The following is a 25,902-nucleotide window of genomic DNA, read 5'->3' as shown; positions in this document are numbered from 1 at the left end:
TTGCTAGTAAAGATGTTAAAAGTATGAGAAAATAGAGAATTTTTTTTTAGAATGCATGATTTTGTAGTTGAATGTCAAAATAACTGAAAGCAAGATTTGTTTTGTTGAGGAAGTGGAATTGGAAAAGATAATTGATTTTGGGTAGCTTTGTAAAATAGAAAAAGATAATCACAATAAATGCTGGCAGTGCTCAGTACAAAGACTTCCGAAGCATGTATGAAAAAGAATTATCAAATTGTTTCGTTTTATAGTCACGACAACACTTCCTACGACAGTGGTCAGCACCACACCGTCCGTAACAGGACCTACAACGACACCAACTGGACCAACACCATCAGTAACAGGACCAACTCCAACACCCAGTGCACCAACACCGTCCGTTTCTGGACCAACGCCAACACCCAGTGCACCTACAACTACTCTCACAACAAGTAAGTCAAATTCATCCATCTTGGGCTAAATGTGTATAAATGAAGTGGTTAAGGAGGAAACATCTGCCTAGGGTCAATTGATTTGTAATTTGAGCTGACATGAGCCCATGGTTAACATGAGCTTTCTCGCCTGGGCCAAATAGGAGAGATAGTAGATATTCACAAATTTTACGTTAAGGTGTGTACAAAATGTTCGTATGAGAAGCACAGAGCAATATACAATGATTGTGAAATAATCAGTTTAATAGAGGTCTTTAGTTATGGTTGAAACATTATTTATAATCTAAACATCTTAGTGTAATTTCCCCGTCGGTAAGGTAGGTCGTTAAGAGTTATCTATAATATGAGATCGTATGCATTATTAGTTTGCACGGACGAGATGTTGGCCGCTGGTACGAGTGTACTGTCTCCTAGCAGTGACGATATTCCCTCGGAATCACTTGCAAACATCTTCACCCCCACTGGTGGTAGTACCACCACAGACAACCCTAACCCCACAGTTGTATTGACGTTAGACGAGAATAATCCTCCACGTGTGACCGAGGTCAGTGTGACGGTTACCAATGCACATGAAGTAACTGTGGAACTTCTGCTACCCAACGGAGACAAAACTACGAAGGTAGGCAAAAATGATATATCTACTGGTTAGAAGAGTTGTGTATCGTTTTAAAAGGAAATTGAAATGTGTTGATTGGATATATTGCTTAGTGTATGTCTGGAAGAGGCAAAAACATTAAGCATATTGATTGTGTATACATTGGAGTCCTTATTTGTTTACAGACACCAGTGTTGACTTCCGGTGGTGTGGGAACAGTGAATTTCCTTGGAGAAGCTGGAACAAAGATAACAGTGAAGATAACGAAGACAGACACTACTCAGCCAGCAGGAGTGTCTGGTGTCACCGTAAAGGCCTGCACAGCGGGTGAGTTTTTAATGAGTGAAATTACTGTTCATTAATGTAGGAAATTGGAAATTGTGAATTCATCTGATGTTTGCTAGTAAAGATGTTAAAAGTATGAGAAAATAGAGAATTTTTTTTTAGAATGCATGATTTTGTAGTTGAATGTCAAAATAACTGAAAGCAAGATTTGTTTTGTTGAGGAAGTGGAATTGGAAAAGATAATTGATTTTGGGTAGCTCTGTAAAATAGAAAAAGATAATCACAATAAATGCTGGCAGTGCTCAGTACAAAGACTTCCGAAGCATGTATGAAAAAGAATTATCAAATTGTTTCGTTTTATAGTCACGACAACACTTCCTACGACAGTGGTCAGCACCACACCGTCCGTAACAGGACCTACAACGACACCAACTGGACCAACACCATCAGTAACAGGACCAACTCCAACACCCAGTGCACCAACACCGTCCGTTTCTGGACCAACGCCAACACCCAGTGCACCTACAACTACTCTCACAACAAGTAAGTCAAATTCATCCATCTTGGGCTAAATGTGTATAAATGAAGTGGTTAAGGAGGAAACATCTGCCTAGGGTCAATTGATTTGTAATTTGAGCTGACATGAGCCCATGGTTAACATGAGCTTTCTCGCCTGGGCCAAATAGGAGAGATAGTAGATATTCACAAATTTTACGTTAAGGTGTGTACAAAATGTTCGTATGAGAAGCACAGAGCAATATACAATGATTGTGAAATAATCAGTTTAATAGAGGTCTTTAGTTATGGTTGAAACATTATTTATAATCTAAACATCTTAGTGTAATTTCCCCGTCTGTAAGGTAGGTCGTTAAGAGTTATCTATAATATGAGATCGTATGCATTATTAGTTTGCACGGACGAGATGTTGGCCGCTGGTACGAGTGTACTGTCTCCTAGCAGTGACGATATTCCCTCGGAATCACTTGCAAACATCTTCACCCCCACTGGTGGTAGTACCACCACAGACAACCCTAACCCCACAGTTGTATTGACGTTAGACGAGAATAATCCTCCACGTGTGACCGAGGTCAGTGTGACGGTTACCAATGCACATGAAGTAACTGTGGAACTTCTGCTACCCAACGGAGACAAAACTACGAAGGTAGGCAAAAATGATATATCTACTGGTTAGAAGAGTTGTGTATCGTTTTAAAAGGAAATTGAAATGTGTTGATTGGATATATTGCTTAGTGTATGTCTGGAAGAGGCAAAAACATTAAGCATATTGATTGTGTATACATTGGAGTCCTTATTTGTTTACAGACACCAGTGTTGACTTCCGGTGGTGTGGGAACAGTGAATTTCCTTGGAGAAGCTGGAACAAAGATAACAGTGAAGATAACGAAGACAGACACTACTCAGCCAGCAGGAGTGTCTGGTGTCACCGTAAAGGCCTGCACAGCGGGTGAGTTTTTAATGAGTGAAATTACTGTTCATTAATGTAGGAAATTGGAAATTGTGAATTCATCTGATGTTTGCTAGTAAAGATGTTAAAAGTATGAGAAAATAGAGAATTTTTTTTTAGAATGCATGATTTTGTAGTTGAATGTCAAAATAACTGAAAGCAAGATTTGTTTTGTTGAGGAAGTGGAATTGGAAAAGATAATTGATTTTGGGTAGCTCTGTAAAATAGAAAAAGATAATCACAATAAATGCTGGCAGTGCTCAGTACAAAGACTTCCGAAGCATGTATGAAAAAGAATTATCAAATTGTTTCGTTTTATAGTCACGACAACACTTCCTACGACAGTGGTCAGCACCACACCGTCCGTAACAGGACCTACAACGACACCAACTGGACCAACACCATCAGTAACAGGACCAACTCCAACACCCAGTGCACCAACACCGTCCGTTTCTGGACCAACGCCAACACCCAGTGCACCTACAACTACTCTCACAACAAGTAAGTCAAATTCATCCATCTTGGGCTAAATGTGTATAAATGAAGTGGTTAAGGAGGAAACATCTGCCTAGGGTCAATTGATTTGTAATTTGAGCTGACATGAGCCCATGGTTAACATGAGCTTTCTCGCCTGGGCCAAATAGGAGAGATAGTAGATATTCACAAATTTTACGTTAAGGTGTGTACAAAATGTTCGTATGAGAAGCACAGAGCAATATACAATGATTGTGAAATAATCAGTTTAATAGAGGTCTTTAGTTATGGTTGAAACATTATTTATAATCTAAACATCTTAGTGTAATTTCCCCGTCTGTAAGGTAGGTCGTTAAGAGTTATCTATAATATGAGATCGTATGCATTATTAGTTTGCACGGACGAGATGTTGGCCGCTGGTACGAGTGTACTGTCTCCTAGCAGTGACGATATTCCCTCGGAATCACTTGCAAACATCTTCACCCCCACTGGTGGTAGTACCACCACAGACAACCCTAACCCCACAGTTGTATTGACGTTAGACGAGAATAATCCTCCACGTGTGACCGAGGTCAGTGTGACGGTTACCAATGCACATGAAGTAACTGTGGAACTTCTGCTACCCAACGGAGACAAAACTACGAAGGTAGGCAAAAATGATATATCTACTGGTTAGAAGAGTTGTGTATCGTTTTAAAAGGAAATTGAAATGTGTTGATTGGATATATTGCTTAGTGTATGTCTGGAAGAGGCAAAAACATTAAGCATATTGATTGTGTATACATTGGAGTCCTTATTTGTTTACAGACACCAGTGTTGACTTCCGGTGGTGTGGGAACAGTGAATTTCCTTGGAGAAGCTGGAACAAAGATAACAGTGAAGATAACGAAGACAGACACTACTCAGCCAGCAGGAGTGTCTGGTGTCACCGTAAAGGCCTGCACAGCGGGTGAGTTTTTAATGAGTGAAATTACTGTTCATTAATGTAGGAAATTGGAAATTGTGAATTCATCTGATGTTTGCTAGTAAAGATGTTAAAAGTATGAGAAAATAGAGAATTTTTTTTTAGAATGCATGATTTTGTAGTTGAATGTCAAAATAACTGAAAGCAAGATTTGTTTTGTTGAGGAAGTGGAATTGGAAAAGATAATTGATTTTGGGTAGCTCTGTAAAATAGAAAAAGATAATCACAATAAATGCTGGCAGTGCTCAGTACAAAGACTTCCGAAGCATGTATGAAAAAGAATTATCAAATTGTTTCGTTTTATAGTCACGACAACACTTCCTACGACAGTGGTCAGCACCACACCGTCCGTAACAGGACCTACAACGACACCAACTGGACCAACACCATCAGTAACAGGACCAACTCCAACACCCAGTGCACCAACACCGTCCGTTTCTGGACCAACGCCAACACCCAGTGCACCTACAACTACTCTCACAACAAGTAAGTCAAATTCATCCATCTTGGGCTAAATGTGTATAAATGAAGTGGTTAAGGAGGAAACATCTGCCTAGGGTCAATTGATTTGTAATTTGAGCTGACATGAGCCCATGGTTAACATGAGCTTTCTCGCCTGGGCCAAATAGGAGAGATAGTAGATATTCACAAATTTTACGTTAAGGTGTGTACAAAATGTTCGTATGAGAAGCACAGAGCAATATACAATGATTGTGAAATAATCAGTTTAATAGAGGTCTTTAGTTATGGTTGAAACATTATTTATAATCTAAACATCTTAGTGTAATTTCCCCGTCGGTAAGGTAGGTCGTTAAGAGTTATCTATAATATGAGATCGTATGCATTATTAGTTTGCACGGACGAGATGTTGGCCGCTGGTACGAGTGTACTGTCTCCTAGCAGTGACGATATTCCCTCGGAATCACTTGCAAACATCTTCACCCCCACTGGTGGTAGTACCACCACAGACAACCCTAACCCCACAGTTGTATTGACGTTAGACGAGAATAATCCTCCACGTGTGACCGAGGTCAGTGTGACGGTTACCAATGCACATGAAGTAACTGTGGAACTTCTGCTACCCAACGGAGACAAAACTACGAAGGTAGGCAAAAATGATATATCTACTGGTTAGAAGAGTTGTGTATCGTTTTAAAAGGAAATTGAAATGTGTTGATTGGATATATTGCTTAGTGTATGTCTGGAAGAGGCAAAAACATTAAGCATATTGATTGTGTATACATTGGAGTCCTTATTTGTTTACAGACACCAGTGTTGACTTCCGGTGGTGTGGGAACAGTGAATTTCCTTGGAGAAGCTGGAACAAAGATAACAGTGAAGATAACGAAGACAGACACTACTCAGCCAGCAGGAGTGTCTGGTGTCACCGTAAAGGCCTGCACAGCGGGTGAGTTTTTAATGAGTGAAATTACTGTTCATTAATGTAGGAAATTGGAAATTGTGAATTCATCTGATGTTTGCTAGTAAAGATGTTAAAAGTATGAGAAAATAGAGAATTTTTTTTTAGAATGCATGATTTTGTAGTTGAATGTCAAAATAACTGAAAGCAAGATTTGTTTTGTTGAGGAAGTGGAATTGGAAAAGATAATTGATTTTGGGTAGCTTTGTAAAATAGAAAAAGATAATCACAATAAATGCTGGCAGTGCTCAGTACAAAGACTTCCGAAGCATGTATGAAAAAGAATTATCAAATTGTTTCGTTTTATAGTCACGACAACACTTCCTACGACAGTGGTCAGCACCACACCGTCCGTAACAGGACCTACAACGACACCAACTGGACCAACACCATCAGTAACAGGACCAACTCCAACACCCAGTGCACCAACACCGTCCGTTTCTGGACCAACGCCAACACCCAGTGCACCTACAACTACTCTCACAACAAGTAAGTCAAATTCATCCATCTTGGGCTAAATGTGTATAAATGAAGTGGTTAAGGAGGAAACATCTGCCTAGGGTCAATTGATTTGTAATTTGAGCTGACATGAGCCCATGGTTAACATGAGCTTTCTCGCCTGGGCCAAATAGGAGAGATAGTAGATATTCACAAATTTTACGTTAAGGTGTGTACAAAATGTTCGTATGAGAAGCACAGAGCAATATACAATGATTGTGAAATAATCAGTTTAATAGAGGTCTTTAGTTATGGTTGAAACATTATTTATAATCTAAACATCTTAGTGTAATTTCCCCGTCGGTAAGGTAGGTCGTTAAGAGTTATCTATAATATGAGATCGTATGCATTATTAGTTTGCACGGACGAGATGTTGGCCGCTGGTACGAGTGTACTGTCTCCTAGCAGTGACGATATTCCCTCGGAATCACTTGCAAACATCTTCACCCCCACTGGTGGTAGTACCACCACAGACAACCCTAACCCCACAGTTGTATTGACGTTAGACGAGAATAATCCTCCACGTGTGACCGAGGTCAGTGTGACGGTTACCAATGCACATGAAGTAACTGTGGAACTTCTGCTACCCAACGGAGACAAAACTACGAAGGTAGGCAAAAATGATATATCTACTGGTTAGAAGAGTTGTGTATCGTTTTAAAAGGAAATTGAAATGTGTTGATTGGATATATTGCTTAGTGTATGTCTGGAAGAGGCAAAAACATTAAGCATATTGATTGTGTATACATTGGAGTCCTTATTTGTTTACAGACACCAGTGTTGACTTCCGGTGGTGTGGGAACAGTGAATTTCCTCGGAGAACCTGGAACAAAGATAACAGTGAAGATAACGAAGACAGACACTACTCTGCCATCACGAGTGTCTGATGTCACTGTAAAGGCCTGCACAGAGGGTGAGTGTTAGGAAGTGTTTTTGATAGGAGACTAGTGTTTATAATATTTGGTATAGTAGTACAAATGACTAATTGCATCTGCCTTGGTTTTGCCTTTGAATTCTGTATGAAAATTTATATATAATTTGATTCAGTTTTCATAGTGGCAAAATGGAATTCTTATAGATAGATCAGTGATTTAGTTTTGGGAATCGTATATACGCTGAATCTTAGAATGTCATCAAATCATGTCACACATATGTTATCCCAGATTATATGTTACAATATTTCAAATGTTTCGGGATCTAAAATGGAAAACTGCATGGACTTGTTTCAGTAATAAGTACAACTGAAACAACAGAAAAACCGAAAGTTGTCACAACAACAGTAGTTGCAACAACATCAGTTATCACCACTTCAACGGCAACAACACTTGTCAGCACAACGACTGGTTTGTTTTTTTGAAAGCTATAGCTTTTTATTTTGAAGCTATCTATGTAATGTATTGTCAGTATTATTTCACAATATATAACCATTCACAATTGAAATGCTACTTAACATTGTGATTGTTGATTCTAAAAAATGTACAAGAGAAAATTATTGAAAGCCGTATGATAATTCTATGAAATCGGACCATAACATTGGGAAAGTTGAAACCCTCCGTTACAGAACAAACAACCAAAGCTACTAGTACGACAGTGTCTCCAACACCTACTACTTGTGGGTCATGTACAGGTCCAACTCCAAGCGGACCGACTCCTTCAGTCACACTAACACCATCGGTAACTGGGTCAACATTAACACCAAGCGGGACAACATCGTCCGTTACAGCGACGACAGCAACATCGACGGAAACTACACCAACAGCAACAGGAACTACGTCAACACCTAGTGGCCCAACACCATCTGTTACTCCAACACCATCAGTTACAGGGCCGACTCCTTCAGCCAGTGGACCAACCCCATCTTTTACAGGACCAACACCAAGCGGACCAACACCGTCCGTTACAGCGACAACGGCATCTTCAACACCAACAGAAACTACATCAACTGCCACAGGAACTACACCAACACCTAGTGGTCCCACGCCATCAATAACACAGACACCATCAGTTACAGAAGAAACAACCAAAGCTACTAGTACGACAGTGTCTCCAACACCTACTACCTGTGGGTCATGTACAGGACAAACACCAAGTGGACCGACTCCTTCTTTGACACCGTCGGTTACTGGGTCAACGCCGCCATCAAGCAGAACAACACCGTCCGTTACAGCAATGACAACAACATCAATATCAACGGAATCTACACCAACTGTTACAGGAACTACAGGATCAACATCAAGTAGACCGACACCTTCAGTAACCCTGACACCATCAGGTCCAACACCATCACCAAGCGGACCAACACAATCCGTTACAGCGACGACGGCAACATCAACAGCAACAGAAACTACACAGAGTGTTACAGGAACTACAACACCTAGTGGCCTAACACCATCGGTAACACCGACGCCATCAGTTACAAGGTCGACTCCTACCCCCAGCGGACCAACACCATCTTTTACAGGATCAACACCAAGCGGGCCAACACCGTCAGTTGCAGCGACGACAGCAACATCAACAGCAACAGAAACTACGCAAAGCGTTACAGGAACTACAACACCTAGCGGCCTAACACCATCAGTAACACCGATACCATCAGTTACAGGAAAAACACCTACCCCCAGCGGACCAACCCCATCTTTTACAGGATCAACACCAAGCGGACCAACACCGTCTGTTACAGCGACGACGGCAACATCAACAGCAACAGAAACTACGCAGAGTGTTACAGGAACTACAACACCTAGTGGCCTAACTCCATCAGTAACACCAACGCCATCAGTTACAGGGTTGACTCCTACCCCCAGCGGACCAACCCCATCTTTTACAGGATCAACACCAAGTGGGCCAACACCGTCTGTTACAGCAACGACGGCAACAGCAACAGAAACTTCGCAAAGCGTTACAGGAACTACAACACCTGGTGGCCCAACTCCATCAGTAACACCGACACCATCAGTTACAAGGTCGACTCCTACCCCCAGCGGACCAACCCCATCTTTTACAGGATCAACACCAAGCGGACCAACACCGTCTGTTACAACGACGACGGCAACATCAACAGCAACAGAAACTACCCAAAGTGTTAGTGGAACAACAACACCTAGTGGTCCCACGCCATCAGTAACACCGACACCATCAGTTACAGGGTCGACTCTTACCCCCAGCGGACCAACCCCATCTTTTACAGGATCAACACCAAGTGGACCAACACCGTCTGTTACAGCGACGATGGCAACATCAACAGCAACAGAAACTACGCAGAGTGTTACAGGAACTACAACACCTAGTGGCCTAACTCCATCAGTAACACCAACGCCATCAGTTACAGGGTTGACTCCTACCCTCAGCGGACCAACCCCATCTTTTACAGGATCAACACCAAGCGGGCGAACACCGTCTGTTACAGCAACGACGGCAACAGCAACAGAAACTACGCAAAGCGTTACAGGAACTACAACACCTGGTGGCCCAACTCCATCAGTAACACCGACACCATCAGTTACAAGGTCGACTCCTACCCCCAGCGGACCAACCCCATCTTTTACAGGATCAACACCAAGCGGACCAACACCGTCTGTTACAACGACGACGGCAACATCAACAGCAACAGAAACTACCCAAAGTGTTAGTGGAACAACAACACCTAGTGGCCCCACGCCATCAGTAACACCGACACCATCAGTTACAGGGTCGACTCTTACCCCCAGCGGACCAACCCCATCTTTTACAGGATCAACACCAAGTGGACCAACACCGTCTGTTACAGTGACGACGGCAACATCAACAGCAACAGAAACTACGCAGAGTGTTACAGGAACTACAACACCTAGTGGCCTAACTCCATCAGTAGCACCAACACCATCAGTTACAGGGTTGACTCCTACCCCCAGCGGACCAACTCCATCTTTTACAGGATCAACACCAAGTGGACCAACACCGTCTGTTACAGCGACGACGGCAACGTCAACAGCAACAGAAACTACCCAAAGTGTTACTGGAACAACAACACCTAGTGGCCCAACGCCATCAGTAACACCGACACCATCAGTTACAGGGTCGACTCCTACCCCCAGCGGACCAACCCCATCTTTTACAGGATCAACACCAAGTGGACCAACACCGTCTGTTACAGCGACGACAGCAACATCAACAGCAACAGAAACTACGCAAAGTGTTACTGGAACAACACCTAGTGGCCCAACACCTTCAGTAGTATTGACACCATCAGTTACAGGACTAACACCTACCCCCAGCGGATCAACCTCATCTCTTATAGGATCAACACCAAGTGGAACGACACCATCAGTAACACTGACACCATCAATATCAGGTCCAACGCCAACACCAAGCGGACCAACGCCGTCCGTAACAGCGACGACATCAACAGCAACTGAAACTACGCAAAAATCTACAACACCTAGCGTTCCAACACTATCAACAATAGGAACTACGCCAACACCTAGTGGAGCAACACCTTCAGTAGTATTAACACCATCAGTTACAGGGCTAACATCAACATCCAGTGGACCAACCCCATCTTTTACAGGGCCAACACCAAGTGGACCGACACCGTCAGTAACAATGACACCGTCATTAACAAGCCCAACTCCAACAGCAAGTGTACCAACACCGTCCGTTACAGAGACGACGTCAACAATAACACCAACGGAAACAACAGCCACAGGAAGTACCACAACATCGAGTAGCCCAACACCTAGTGGCCCAACACCATCTGTTACTCCAACATCTAGTGGATCAACACCTTCAGTAGTATTGACACCATCAGTTACAGGGCTAACACCTACCCCCAGTGGATCAACCTCATCTCTTACAGGATCAACACCAAGTGGACTGACACATTCAGTAACACTGACACCGTCAGTAATAGTTACACCATCCGTTTCAACAACAACACACAAGGGCACTACAACTGCTATTGTTACCACACAAAGCAGAGAAACACCTTCAGTAACTGCAACACCAAGTGGCCCTACTCCATCGGTTACAAGTTCATTGACAACACCCCGTACAGGGACACCATCTGTTACATTCAGTGGATCAACGCCTTCAGGAACTCGAAGTGGTACAACTACAACTTCTAGTGAGTGTTTTAAAAATTTAGTTGTGGACTCTGATAAAGGCAGTGCTTTCTGCTTGATGTGTAATGTATGGAATGTACGCTAATATATATATATATATATATATATATATATATATATATATATATATATATAGAAGCAGTATCTATGTTATTTGCAAATATGGGTTTTTAGGACAATGTCGTTTTTAGAATTTATATTTTTCACATTTTGTGCGGATTGATATTTACTAAAAGTAAGGAGAGATATAATAAACTTTCTTGATGAAATGAAGATTATGATAAATAAAACATCCTCTGTTTTGTGGTTGGATATCTATGTTTTTATTTCCTTGCTAATGAAACTCGCTGATATTGAATGAACCATGTCCCATCATAAAGCAAATTATAATTTATTTATTATTCTGCTTTGAAAATACAGTAGTAGTGTTCCGTTATTTTGATATGAAGTAATGCATAAGGAGTGAATGTGAAACTTTTATGATGATTGATTTATTTACTTTTACTATTTTGAATTAAAGTGTTTAATTTATTCTATTGTTAAAGTCACTGTGGAAATCAAATATGCGTTTATTTCATGGCAGTACATAATCACCAATATAAACAGCTGATGCCAAATTCAGATTACAATTGTATTGAAAAGCAATATGGATTCTTGATGATAATTGCAGCAAAGCTGACTTATTTTTTAAGTATCGTCCTTGGACAACGCTAACCTATTCGGTATTCTTTTTGATGTAAAATGTCGAGTTCAACACTTAGTTTTCTTTTCAAATTATTGATGTAAATACTCATATATTGATATACGGGATTGAAAGGTTTACTTACAGTGACAGGAACTGCGGTGGGGGAAATCAATTATTAAGATTAATGACATATAACGGAAATAAATGTTATTCAGAGATGTACAATATCAACGATAATAGATTGCATAATATTAACAATAAAATACGAAGCTTTCTGTATTTATAAGTTTTACAAACATGATAATATACATGCATTTTCTGTTTGTAAAGTAGTAATAAGCTACATGTAGGAGTCTACTTTTTCATCCTTGACAAAGCTATATATTTGATAACCCATTTATTGTTTACGGAAATTGAATCTTGTATCACATGAATTTTGTACGTTCAGAAACGTTATTCGATTTTCGATTTTCAATTTAGCTGCAGAACTTTAACACTTGTAATGTTATGATTTATACCCTAGAGAAACAGGTCTAAACTTTATAAAACATATTTCCCCAGCAATCTACTGTTCTGCAGGTATTTGATTTTTCAACCACGATAGGGATTGAACAGTGTTTTTTATCATCATCATACGTTCTGACCTAATGTGCATATGTGGACCAAGCTATTTATTTGACACATGTTTGTCAAATACGTTTGATCATTCTCAATTGAATGTTTATGTTTTCTTCATTGTAGTAGAATGCACATGTTTTCATTATTCAGTGTACATGTTTCCGCAACTGATGAAAATGTGTTTTGTCTTTTGCGGTTGTTAGCCTTGGAGTTAACATTTCACCACAACATCAATTTCTCCCGAACCAGTGGGATAATTTAAACGAATTTGGAGAAAGAAGATAATCCTGATGTTGTGTAATACAGTCTCTTGGTAATTTTGATGTTTTTTCTAGTTACAAGCACAACCGAAACAACAGAAAAGCCAAAGGTTGTCACGACAACAGTAGTTACAACAACACCCGTTGTCACAACAACTGGTATGTTAATTCCTTTTACTTCCGGGGATTGTTAAGAGGAAACCCTTGATTTAAGGGAACAGAAAATAAAGAATGTCTACGTTGACTTCTAAATACTTCAACAACGTTGTATTCAGAGTTTAAAATGTATTTATTCAAACAAGCATTTAGTGCTAAGTTAGGTATACATGTACATTTGACACTGAATGTTACCGGTATGTCTTGTATCTTTTTTATGTGAAACTTTGTTGACAATATCGTGCTATGCAGTTGTTGTTATTGTATTATTTTATTGTATATCAACAATATCAACTTTCATTCATATGTCGATTCGATATATCCCAAATGAATTCGCATTAAAGGACACCAAAGAGTCTGCCACATCCGCTTCATATATGGATATCTTATTGAACGTGAACAGCAAAATAACAACTCAACGTGGTGACAAACAGGATGGCGGTAGCTTATTCGCCGTCAAATTCCCATATTTATATAGCAATATTCCATTATCACTTGAATATGATATATATGTCTCTGAAAGGTGAGAACAAATTTTAAACTGAGGCTGGCTACTGACACGCAAGTTGATGTTGTAGGAGTTGCAATCGTCTCGTTTAAAGTCTGAATTTCTCAAATTGTATGGTTGTTATAATGATCTAAATTGCATGTACAGCCTGTTGTTAGGTTGATTGCTGTCCGATGTGTTCCATAGCAATTGCTAGACTGTTCTTTATATAATGATTTTTACTACGGATTACTCTGTTTATGTGATCACGATATAGGGCTCACGGCGGGGTTGACTTGTCAACAGGGGCGCTTGCTCCTCCTAAGCAACTAATCTCGCTGCTGATGTTCTGGAGGGGGGGGGGGGGGTCCGTGTTTTCCCTACTCTCTCAATCTTGGGTTCTGTGTAGGATTGATGGGATCGATCACTGTTCGTTTTCAATGTTGCTACAATAGTTCTCCAGTACTTAGTTAATTTTAAACAAAATGGACACACAATTATTTTGGGACGCAATAGAAACTCACGTGGCAAGTTAAGATGCTCGCATCTGATACAATCTTTAAGAAAATACCACAGTTCACTGTCATTAACTACTAACATGAGAAATATGCTATTCGGTGCGAAACATCGATTTACTTTACTGATAGTAAAGTAGTACCCTATATCTAAGAGAAAATGTGAAATCATTTTGTCATATATTGAAAACTTTGACAAGTTAATACTGATACCCTCTTTTTAAGGTGTCACTGCATCATCAACCTCAACGACAGTGTGTGTCAAGCATGAGGGGATGGAGGATTTTGCACAGATCCCTTCCGCTAATATAGACTTTCCAAATAATGATGTTCCATCATCGGATGTTGACAAAGTGCGACCTGGAAGTGTTGATGGTCCTCTTGCAATAACACAAACTTCCCCTACTGAACCAATAATGATTGTGGTCACTCTTCCCCCTAATGGTGTAGAAGTTGGAGAAATTAAAATTAGCCCTGATGACCTTCTACCTCAAAGTAATGTCGGTCAGAGCAATGTTGACTCTTTCACAGTGTCATATAAAAAGCCAGGAGATACCACCCTATATCCACTGGACAGTGGCACAGTAAGCATACTTCTTTTCTGAGCGTTATTGATTTGAATTGTTTTGTAATATAATCCATTTAAATCACATTACATTCCTCATTATTTGATTGCTTTTATATTGTTTAACGTCTATCGGGAATCTTTCACTGATATGGATATGTCACCATTTCCGGTGAAGCGCTGTACAATGATTGTATTTGTCTCAGATATGAATGATTTGTTACTCTGTTTACATCCTATTGTTTATTGATTCGAGAAGAAGATTCGTAACAAAATCCATTACATTCCTTATTGTATTTATCTTAGATATGAATTATTTCTTTATTTGTATGACATCATATTCGAAAATATTTCACTCATAGAGAAACGCCTCCAACTGTAGGTTAAGTACCACAAAATCAAATTTATGCATAGCACTCGGGGTCTAAATAGTGAAGGTTTGTTATTGTGTTAATACTTACCGCAATATGGGATTTCCATTCCTATGATAACACCGTTAATACCCGCGACGCTTATTATTAGTTACCGAGCCTCTGGCGAAGGATGAACCACTACCTAATTTATCGTCTAAGGTTTGACGCCGCAAAACAAGAGTTGGAGCTTCCAAAATGTGAGTCACGAAGCAAACAGTCTGTCAAACGGAGCCATGTACAACTTGTAGGTTGGAATAATTATAAGATTTTTCATAGTGTTTGGTTGTAAAATGTCAGCTCAATAGGTACCAAAGGTATTGTTCCAGATATGTTGTCATGGACACATCATCATGATTGTAATAGGTCCGGTCAATAGGTTCCAAAGGCATTGTTCCAGATATTTTGTCATGGACACCATCAGCTGATATTTTGTTTACAGAAGAGTTTTGATTTACCTTATTTGTTATAGGAGTTCCCAGGAAGTGGGCCAGCTGATCTGAGAAGTAAATTGGCTACGGAACTAGTGATAACAATTAAGCCCATTGATTCAGCTTCAGATGTATTGCTGGTACTTTCCGTGAAAGCCTGTTTTGGAGGTAAGTTAATTCCAAACAATATGATAAAGTAGAGCAAACAACAGGACACAATATGTTAGAGGTTAACAAATTTATCTAATGTATACGTGGGATACTGCATCTGCAGTGCAACTAATGTTTAAAGATCAGCGTTTATTTCAATTTTCAACGGTTTAGTAGCGCATATATTGCACGATGGTATAATATGTCGGAATTCTCATTCAGGTTCATATAAATTATAGTTTTCAGGAACTGAACTAAAATTTACTATTTTTCCCTAAAATACTATAATCGTTTCACGTCCCGACCACGCCTTTCCCTTGTGATATTAATGCGATATTAAGAGTGTAGATACCTGTATGCCATATTATGAACCAGTATATAATACCAAGATAAAATACTAGATGGTCCGAATTCATCTTTGATTGATTGAAATTTGATCTTTTGATAAAGATTTGATTAAAAGTGAGATCTACAAATATTTGTTTACTCAACATCAAATTAGACGTATGAAATTGAAATGGATATCACGGGTCATTTTATTTTTCATTTCAATAATTGATCTTTGAAATCGAAGCCTTCGCACGAATTCAATTAAATGTAATTATCACAAGTATGAAGTAAAAAACCACACACAGTAGGCGTGTTGTGCTTCTGTGATCGTTTTGTGTTTGTGTTGTGAAATTTTGTTTATGGTTCATAAAGTCACAGATGCAGATATATCTTCCTAGAAAATCCATGCTTCGAATATACATATACTGATTTCCTTCACAAATAGCCCTCTTATCACCATCAATTTACCCTGTTTTGCACACATTGTACTTTGCGAACAGGCATTACAACAACGATAACCCCATCAATAACAACATCAACGTCTTCGCCTTCTTCGTCTTCAACAACACTTACTTCAACACCGACTGTAGTGTCAACGACCGGTAAGTAGTATATATGTCCATGAATAGACGTATATATCGAAATTTTGAAATTACTTTCGACGATGTATAATTTGGTGGTGCATGATGATAACAGGAATAACAAACCAGGCTGGTGTAACACCGGCAACTATATCTGCTTCCACTCCAACTTCAACATCAGTATCTTCAGTAACATCAGCAGGAACAACAGCTGCAGCAGGACATACACCGGCAACTATTTCTTATTCTCCTCAAACTGGTGGTGCTCCGACGTTACCTCCGCTACCTACTACTACTCTATCTTCAACAGGTATACAAATTTACATAGCTCAAAAGACTGGACTACCCAATATTACCTGGAGTAGAGTGTAATTGATCTACGTCAGACAAGATATAGGCTACTGCGACTAGTGTGTATTAATTAGCAAAATACTTTCAAATTTACGCCTTCATTCTAGCAGTCACCTTCGGTAGTTGGTTTTTTCTTCACTCGATTCTTAATGACATTGTCAGGGACGATATTGCTTTCCTGTATAAGGTAGTTTATCGCCGGTGTATTAGAATAGGTCATGATAATTTGAAAATAGATAAATAAATGAATTGTTGTGGTTTCGATATTAATCGACATAGATATTTACGATGTTATTTAACCTTTAGCATTGTAAATGCAGATAAGCCCAATGAGACATGGAAGACTGTTAAAACATATGAGTTTTCCCGTCGAGTCAATTGTGTCTTACATGTATAAAGCTAGAACGATGGCGACATAATGATGCACACAAAACAGTTCTTACTGTAACTTTGATACTTTCTATAACCAAAAAAATTCAAAGACTGTACGATGCACGCGTATTAATGAATTTCCTTTCTTGGCATATCCACATATGTTCATTTTCGCCAAATTTTACATAAATTAAACGGGCATTGAAACATTTCATAAACATTCATACATATTTAAAGCTATAATGTAGTGAAGCATATCGGCACACAATAATTAGTATTCATAAGGTACGTAAAGAAACCTTTTTATTTAATTTGCATTATTCTTACTGCTTTACCGATAAAGAAATTGGGCCCAAGCTACTGTGTTAAAGCTTTTTCTTACTGTTGGTATTGCTAACTATCAACATCTTCATTATACTCGGACTGTGACACTTGTTTTTCAAATATTCGAAATAGAAACGCTTAGAAGACGGATGTACGGCATAAGTGCTCTTATACCTATCATTCTGTCAACGAATTTTTATTATATGAACGATGATTTTTTTAAAATGAAATCCAACATTCTTTAATTGGAATAAAATGAAATACACCAGAGGGCAGGAATGTACAATGGTATGTAATGAACATTAGCGTGAACTTTCACAATGTTTGAATGGAGTTGAATTTTAAAAGGAATACCGATACATTGCTTACCAGAAATACAGAAGAGTTTTTATCACTTTGAGTTCTCGGACCCTGATTCGTATTTTATAGCGTTTGTTAAATACATAATGCGTATTGTTAGTCAAGAGAATATAATACAGCGAATCAATGGGTTAAAATCCTGCTGGATATTCATACAATTCCTTTACACTTGTATCATACATAATCTGAGTTTTCCGAGAGTTTTGTTTTTCTATATCCTGTATGGAAACCCTATTTTTAGGTTAGTTGTATTATTCTATTATTACTTAACTTAAACGCTGAAAAGTATGCGTTTATTGTGAAAACATTAGGTTCCGGGACTCCATAAGTGTCCGATGCAGATATGTGGCTTTATGGTTCACTTATAAAGTTGTTGTTTTAAATGTATCATTTGTTGCATAACTGTTCATTGTATCAGTTCTACTTGGCATTTGCGGTCATTACTTAAACATGTAATTTTACTTACTTTCAGCTCCACAAACAACGGTTGCTACTACTACAGGTAAATCTTTTGAGATTTGGAGTTTTGAAATAAGATTATGAGGATATAAACGTTTAAAATGAGTTATAATGATCTCGATTTAATCCTGTAAGAAATGGAATTACCTTTGATAAGATGAAGTAAATAAATATGTTTAGTTTGATAAAAAGATCAATATTATTGATGCAGTGATGTTCACACAAGCAAATCAATCTTGTTAATCAGTACTAGTAAAGCACATAGTTTTGTTGGGAAACTGATGGATGTTTCTTAACACCTATGTGATTTTATAAAAATATAGCAATCAAAATCATGGTAAGAAAAGACATGACTGGTGTTACTGAACAAGAGACATAAACTGGTTGGAAATAAAAAAAAAGAATATACTTTTCTGTATAGAAACATGAAAAACTAGGTATTTGCCTACGATCGAAAGAACACTTGATGCAGCAAGTTCTGCTTTTGCGTTTTGTCTTAAGGGGCGACAACTCCAGTAACCACCGTACTCCACGAGAGTCCGCCTACTCCTCCACAGTTCACATTGCCAACACCTGGTATATATACGTATCATAGAAAACAGTGCATTACATGCAATTAGCGCAATAGCTCGCTTCCGCAATTAACAACACTTCAAGTACAAGCATCAACTTTAGCATCTACTTCATAGAGTGCTACACCGGCTTCTATAGTGCATTTGCTACGCATTCTTTCAACATCACCACAATGATAGCAATTTACCGTATATTGAATATTCTCTTTGATATAGTTGTGTATCGTAAATGTTTAGAAACTCTTCCTTTGCTTTTTAGCATTTTTCTTCTTCGTATGTTTCATAAAATATAGGTTATATCCTACATAGGTATGCGTGTATTTTCTCACATTGAAACAATATTCCAATGTGTCACACCAACCGTTAAAGACTCGCTTCATGTTACGCTGAAATTTGATTTAAGTGTAGACAAAGCATTAAGTATATTTACAAGAAATGACACTAGAAAGGCGATTATTAGATCGGAATGTGTATGATTGTATGTAAGTGTCATGATTGTATTTTATGTAAACTCAAAATAGATAGCATGATTAGTTTTTGCTTAGACTGAAGAACAGGTACCCAATATATTCACAATCCATATCTTATAAAATACATACACAGTGGCACTACAACGACCAGTGTGCAGCAATCCATAATATTTGAAATAAAACGTCTCTCAATAGAACATCTGACACCAGTATTACCTTTGATTTGTCCTCATACTTATATATGATTTCAAGGATATTTTCAAGGCCATTTTCAAGAATGTTTAAAACTTTCCAAATGATTAATGAATGCATCTATCTGCCATAATAGAATGAACAACAGTTGATAAATACTGTCAAGAGAAAGTAATATTTTAAGGAGGATTAATATAGTCTGTCAAAAGTGACATTGAACATATAGAGAAGCCCACTAAGATATAACTTGCGACGCCAGGCATTTCACCAAGCATCAAAACATCTGGTACACCTAGCGTGACTAATTTCTGGTACACCTAATATTCCCCCAATATCACACAAAGCGTAACACTAACGCCATCTGCTACCCCAAGTGCAGTAACTTCATGTGTCACTCCTATAGTCACTCCAAGTACCACACCAAGTGTGACTCCATCTGGAACTCCTAGTGTTACACCAAGCGTAACAGCAACGCCATCTGCCACACCTAGCGTGACTCCATCAGGTACCCCAAGTGTCACACCAAGCGGAACACTAACACCATCTGCTACAGCAAGTGTTACACCCTCAGTCACTCCAAGTGTCACATCAAGCATCACTCCATCTGGAACTCCCAGTGTTACACCAAGCGTTACACCTACACCATCTGCCACACCTAACGTGACTCCATCAGGTACCCCAAGTGTCACACCAAGTGCAACACTAACACCATCTGCTACAGCAAGTGTTACACCCTCAGTCACTCCAAGTGTCACATCAAGCATCACTCCATCTGGAACTCCCAGTGTTACACCAATCGTTACACCAACACCATCTGCCACACCTAGCGTGACTCCATCAGGTACCCCAAGTGTCACACCAAGTGCAACACTAACACCATCTGCTACAGCAAGTGTTACACCCTCAGTCACTCCAAGTGTCACATCAAGCATCACTCCATCTGGAACTCCCAGTGTTACACCAAGCGTAACAGCAACGCCATCTGCCACACCTAGCGTGACTCCATCAGGTACCCCAAGTGTCACACCAAGCGGAACACTAACACCATCTGCTACAGCAAGTGTTACACCCTCAGTCACTCCAAGTGTCACATCAAGCGTTACTCCATCTGGAACTCCCAGTGTTACACCAAGCGTTACACCAACACCATCTGCCACACCAAGCGTGACTCCATCAGGTACCCCAAGTGTCACACCAAGTGCAACACTAACACCATCTGCTACAGCAAGTGTTACACCCTCAGTCACTCCAAGTGTCACATCAAGCATCACTCCATCTGGAACTCCTAGTGTTACACTAAGCTTAACAGAAACGCCATCTGCCACACCTAGCGTGACTCCATCAGGTACCCCAAGTGTCACACCAAGCGGAACACTAACACCATCTGCTACAGCAAGTGTTACACCCTCAGTCACTCCAAGTGTCACATCAAGCATCACTCCATCTGGAACTCCCAGTGTTACACCAATCGTTACACCAACACCATCTGCCACACCTAGCGTGACTCCATCAGGTACCCCAAGTGTCACACCAAGTGCAACACTAACACCATCTGCTACAGCAAGTGTTACACCCTCAGTCACTCCAAGTGTCACATCAAGCATCACTCCATCTGGAACTCCTAGTGTTACACCAAGCGTTACACCAACACCATCTGCCACACCTAGCGTGACTCCATCAGGTACCCCAAGTGTCACACCAAGTGCAACACTAACACCATCTGCTACAGCAAGTGTTACACCCTCAGTCACTCCAAGTGTCACATCAAGCATCACTCCATCTGGAACTCCTAGTGTTACACCAAGCGTAACAGCAACGCCATCTGCCACACCTAGCGTGACTCCATCAGGTACCCCAAGTGTCACACCAAGCGGAACACTAACACCATCTGCTACAGCAAGTGTTACACCCTCAGTCACTCCAAGTGTCACATCAAGCGTTACTCCATCTGGAACTCCCAGTGTTACACCAAGCGTTACACCAACACCATCTGCCACACCAAGCGTGACTCCATCAGGTACCCCAAGTGTCACACCAAGTGCAACACTAACACCATCTGCTACAGCAAGTGTTACACCCTCAGTCACTCCAAGTGTCACATCAAGCATCACTCCATCTGGAACTCCTAGTGTTACACTAAGCGTAACAGAAACGCCATCTGCCACACCTAGCGTGACTCCATCAGGTACCCCAAGTGTCACACCAAGCGGAACACTAACACCATCTGCTACAGCAAGTGTTACACCCTCAGTCACTCCAAGTGTCACATCAAGCATCACTCCATCTGGAACTCCCAGTGTTACACCAAGCGTTACACCTACACCATCTGCCACACCTAGCGTGACTCCATCAGGTACCCCAAGTGTCACACCAAGTGCAACACTAACACCTACACCAAGTGTTACACCCTCAGTCACTCCAAGTGTCACATCAAGCATCATTCCATCTGGAACTCCTAGTGTTACACCAAGCGTAACACCAACGCCATCTGTTACACTAAGTGTTACACCCACAGTAACTCCAAGTGTCACTCCTTCAGTCACTTCAAGTGCCACACCAAGCATGACTCCAAGTACCACACCAAGCATCACTCCATCTGGAACTCCCAGTGTTACACCAAGTAGTACACCAAGCGTAACACAAACGCCATCTACTACACAAAGTGTGAAATCATCAACTACTCCAGGTATTACGCCAACAGGTACACCAAGTGTCACATCATCTATTACACAAAGTGTCACACCAAGCTTGACTACATCTGTTATTCATAGTACCACGTCTTCATTAACCCCGAGCATCACATCAAGTATTACACCATCAGCTACACAAAGTGTCACACCTAGCTTTGGTACTCCAAGTGTCACAACTTCAGCAGGCACACCTAGCGTGACTCCAACACCTTCTGTCGAGACAAGTACAGGAACTGAATCAACTCCATTTACTACTTCATCTGGAACACCAAGTGTGACACAAAGTATAACTATTTCAGGTACACCAAGTATCACACACAGTTTTACGCCTTCTATAACACCAAGTGCAACACCATCAACAAGTAGTACAGCAAGTTTTACACCAAGCGTTGGTACTCCAAGTGTTACACCTTCCGTTGGTACACCCAGTGTCACATCAAGCGTTACACCATCTGGCACATCAAGTATAACACCAAGGGTGACTCCATCAGGTAGTACTGGTATCACACCAAGTGCAACTTCAAGCGTTACAGCAACACCAAGTGAAATTCACTCCGGTACAACAAGTGTCACACCAAGCATCACATCATCGGGTACGCCAAGTGTCACACCATCTGTTACACAAAGTGTTACACCAAGCGTAACTCCATCCGTTACTGCAAGTGTTACACCTTCCATTGGTACACCTAGTGCCACATCAAGCATTACACCATCTGCTACATCAAGTATAACACCAAGCGTTGGTACTCCAAGTGTTACACCTTCCATTGGTACACCCAGTGTCACACCAAGCGTCACACCATCTGGCACATCAAGTATAACACCACGCGTGACTCCATCAGGTAGTACAGGTATCACACCAAGTGCAACTTCAAGCGTTACAGCAACACCAAGTGAAATTCACTCCGGTACAACAAGTGTCACACCAAGTGTCACACCATCTGTTACACCAAGTGTCACGCCATCAGTTACACAAAGTGTTACACCCAGCGTAACTCCATCCGGTACTCCTAGTGCTACACCTTCATTTACACCAAGTGTCACATCAAGTCTTACATCATCAGGTACAGCAAGCGCAACAACGACACCAGGCACACCAAGCGTGACTCCAACACCGTCTCTCGAAACAACTACAGGAACAGAATCAACTCCAATAACTACTCCAACTGGTACTCCACTTACCCCAAGTATAACACAAAGTGTCACACAAAGCTTTACACACTCTATCACACCTAGTGTGTCACCAAGCGCAACACCATCAACAAGTACATCGAATGTCACACCTAGCGTTGGTACTCCAAGTATCACACCTACTGCTACATCAAGTGGCAGACCAAGTACTACAACTTTAAGTACACAGAGTTATACACCATCAGGTAGGTTTTCTGTCAGTCCAAATGAAGTATCATATGATACATTATATGGAAAACATTTGCCAAAGCGCCAGTTGCAGTTAACATTGTTGCATTTCATACAACAGAAGTATTGCATTATCACGAAATGACCCAATACATATGATTTCGTATGGTATGTAGTCTCGTCAAAGTTTAGCAGAATTTAAGTTTACATGTATGTACGCTGACGGTTGAAGGGAGCATTTGTTGTTGTTACAAGTCGTATCCCACTTCAGGGAAATATGATAAGCAATTAGGAAAGTGGGATTTGCTAATTTACGATTACAAAATGCAATAATCATGTGATCAGAGAATAAGAAAAATACAGATAGATAATTTGATAGCAGATAGAATGATTGTAAATATATCAACTTCACTACTTTTCAAAATATTTGTTTTTATCTATCTACATGTATCTATCTATCTATCTATCTATTTGTGTATATCTATCTATCTATCTATCTATTTATCTATCTATCTACTTATCTATGTATCTATCAATCTATCTATCTATCTATCTATGTAATCTCCCTTTTTCTCTATTTTTCTATCTATCCATCGATTCATCTGAAAACGGTAGCTTATTGAAGCATCCGAAGTTAAAATAGCATTGAAGATTGTAAAGCATATAATGATGGACCGATATATTTTGATTTAAGCATAATCATTGGAGAAAAAAAATCAATGACACTTCCGTTGTTTAGACAATATAGCTACTATCAATGATGTAACGGACTTAATGAGCATAATGTGATTAAATTGTTATAAGCTGTTGTACGAGTGAATTGCTATATATTATATCATGTGATTGCAGTTCCTGTATATTAGCATATCAGTAGAATAACCACGTCACGTTTTGCTATTGTTGTCACAAAGCTTGATAGCTAGCTAAAAAGGAAGTTGCACATTAAGATATTTACAACACTTAGTAATATAGAGTGGCACCACAGGGCAGCTATACATCATGTGTAGCTAAATACTATGATTTTTGCCATTGAGTATTGCATGTGCATCATAAAAGCAATTTTATTTAAGGTATGTCTAGTACAATTTCTTTTGTTAAATAGCTTCGGAATGAATATAGTCATTAAATGATTTCTTATTTTATGAGCAGGACAGACACCTTCCACAACATTGACACCCAGTGGTACAACCACCACCCCATCATCTGTTCCATCCACTCCTGCCACTAAAGTTTCCACTCCTTCAATCACTACACCTTCCTCAAGTAAACCATTTGTTTTCCTTTTTACCATTTTCTTCCTGCCTTTATTTGTTGATTGGATGTTGATGTTCTTTAGTAAAAGGGTTTTATTTCAGCTCAGAATGCCATTATCTTCATGTATTTTATTTATGCGGATTAAGGCTGTGTAAATATTATTGAGACATCTCCTCCCACTCCTTAGTTAATTGCATCATTACATATCGTACGACAAAGGTAATCTTTTATATTTTATATGTTAATTTATCCGGAGTAATTAACAGATATTTCCCCCACGTCATTGTAACTCACGTGTTCCAATCACAATTATTCTATTTTAATGAATGCTCCGTTTAAGTGGACACATTTTTGTGTCGAGCTGCCCAATTCTCATATTCAGTTTTGCACCAGTTGCTATTCAGGGATTTAACAACAGTTAGGGTGACATACTTTGATTCTCTATTATCTAATAATTTAAGAGGCTAAATCCGGCCTTTATGTCGAATGCTGAAGCTTTTGAAGTTTGATTAACCCGATTTCCAGCTACGTATTACATGCTTTTTTGCGTTGTTTTTATGGAAAAGGAATCCGTCAAGCTGACCGCAAATCTGGTCGTTTTCTTAGGTTGAATGACTCGTCTTAGTTCCTAACCAAATAAAATATGCTCACCATCATATATTATGTCTTTTAAACGGACTTGTATAAACTATGGAAGTTAAGTTGCCAAAAGAAAATAATATTTGGTTACACTTTTCATATCATTTACATTGATGAGTGTTGTTTGGTCTCTGTGTCATTGTAAAGAAGTCGGATCTTGTGCATGTTTTAAATTCTATCTAAGAGCTTCCCACCATTATATCTGAAACGCGAAAGGCTTGGGAGTCGTTTTTCACAGAATTAGTATAATAAAGCTATTTCATGTTGACGTAACAATTCATGTAAATAGGTTCTTGTAGCTTAATAACAAATGTTGATGATTTCCGGTTTTGTAATTGAAATTCTATCACATTTTCACATCATAAAGCCACAACATAAGTGAAACTGAAGTTTAAAATCGGTCGACGGTCTTTGATCGACGTAAACTTTTAGAACAGTATA

At 39.7% G+C, this 25,902-nt stretch overlaps 2 protein-coding genes across 4 annotated transcripts in view; both read left to right on the top strand.

Annotated features, from left to right (window-relative positions):
- The window catches only part of LOC125674557 (uncharacterized), a 412,455-nt gene that overhangs the window by 187,771 nt on the left and 198,782 nt on the right, over positions 1-25,902 (top strand). The gene's annotated exons all lie outside the window — the stretch shown is intronic.
- Positions 1-25,902, top strand: part of LOC125665345 (mucin-17-like) — an 82,489-nt gene that overhangs the window by 43,897 nt on the left and 12,690 nt on the right. The window contains exons 69-89 of one of the 3 annotated variants that reach the window (XM_056152412.1): positions 252-431; positions 797-1,050; positions 1,212-1,353; positions 1,675-1,854; positions 2,220-2,473; positions 2,635-2,776; positions 3,098-3,277; positions 3,643-3,896; positions 4,058-4,199; positions 4,521-4,700; positions 5,066-5,319; positions 5,481-5,622; positions 5,944-6,123; positions 6,489-6,742; positions 6,904-7,045; positions 12,870-12,953; positions 14,178-14,536; positions 15,400-15,526; positions 18,299-18,328; positions 18,787-18,861; positions 24,718-24,831. In XM_056152412.1, coding sequence (XP_056008387.1) covers positions 252-431; positions 797-1,050; positions 1,212-1,353; positions 1,675-1,854; positions 2,220-2,473; positions 2,635-2,776; positions 3,098-3,277; positions 3,643-3,896; positions 4,058-4,199; positions 4,521-4,700; positions 5,066-5,319; positions 5,481-5,622; positions 5,944-6,123; positions 6,489-6,742; positions 6,904-7,045; positions 12,870-12,953; positions 14,178-14,536; positions 15,400-15,526; positions 18,299-18,328; positions 18,787-18,861; positions 24,718-24,831 — 3,669 coding nt within the window. The remainder of the gene's footprint in view (positions 1-251; positions 432-796; positions 1,051-1,211; positions 1,354-1,674; positions 1,855-2,219; positions 2,474-2,634; positions 2,777-3,097; positions 3,278-3,642; positions 3,897-4,057; positions 4,200-4,520; positions 4,701-5,065; positions 5,320-5,480; positions 5,623-5,943; positions 6,124-6,488; positions 6,743-6,903; positions 7,046-12,869; positions 12,954-14,177; positions 14,537-15,399; positions 15,527-18,298; positions 18,329-18,786; positions 18,862-24,717; positions 24,832-25,902) is intronic. The other 2 variants (XM_056152413.1, XM_056152414.1) reach the window with 2 other exon arrangements.

The sequence above is a fragment of the Ostrea edulis genome, chromosome 10 (genome assembly GCF_947568905.1).
Source record: "Ostrea edulis chromosome 10, xbOstEdul1.1, whole genome shotgun sequence".
Classification (NCBI taxonomy): Eukaryota; Metazoa; Mollusca; class Bivalvia; order Ostreida; family Ostreidae; genus Ostrea; species Ostrea edulis.
This window is presented reverse-complemented; position numbering and strand designations above follow the sequence as displayed.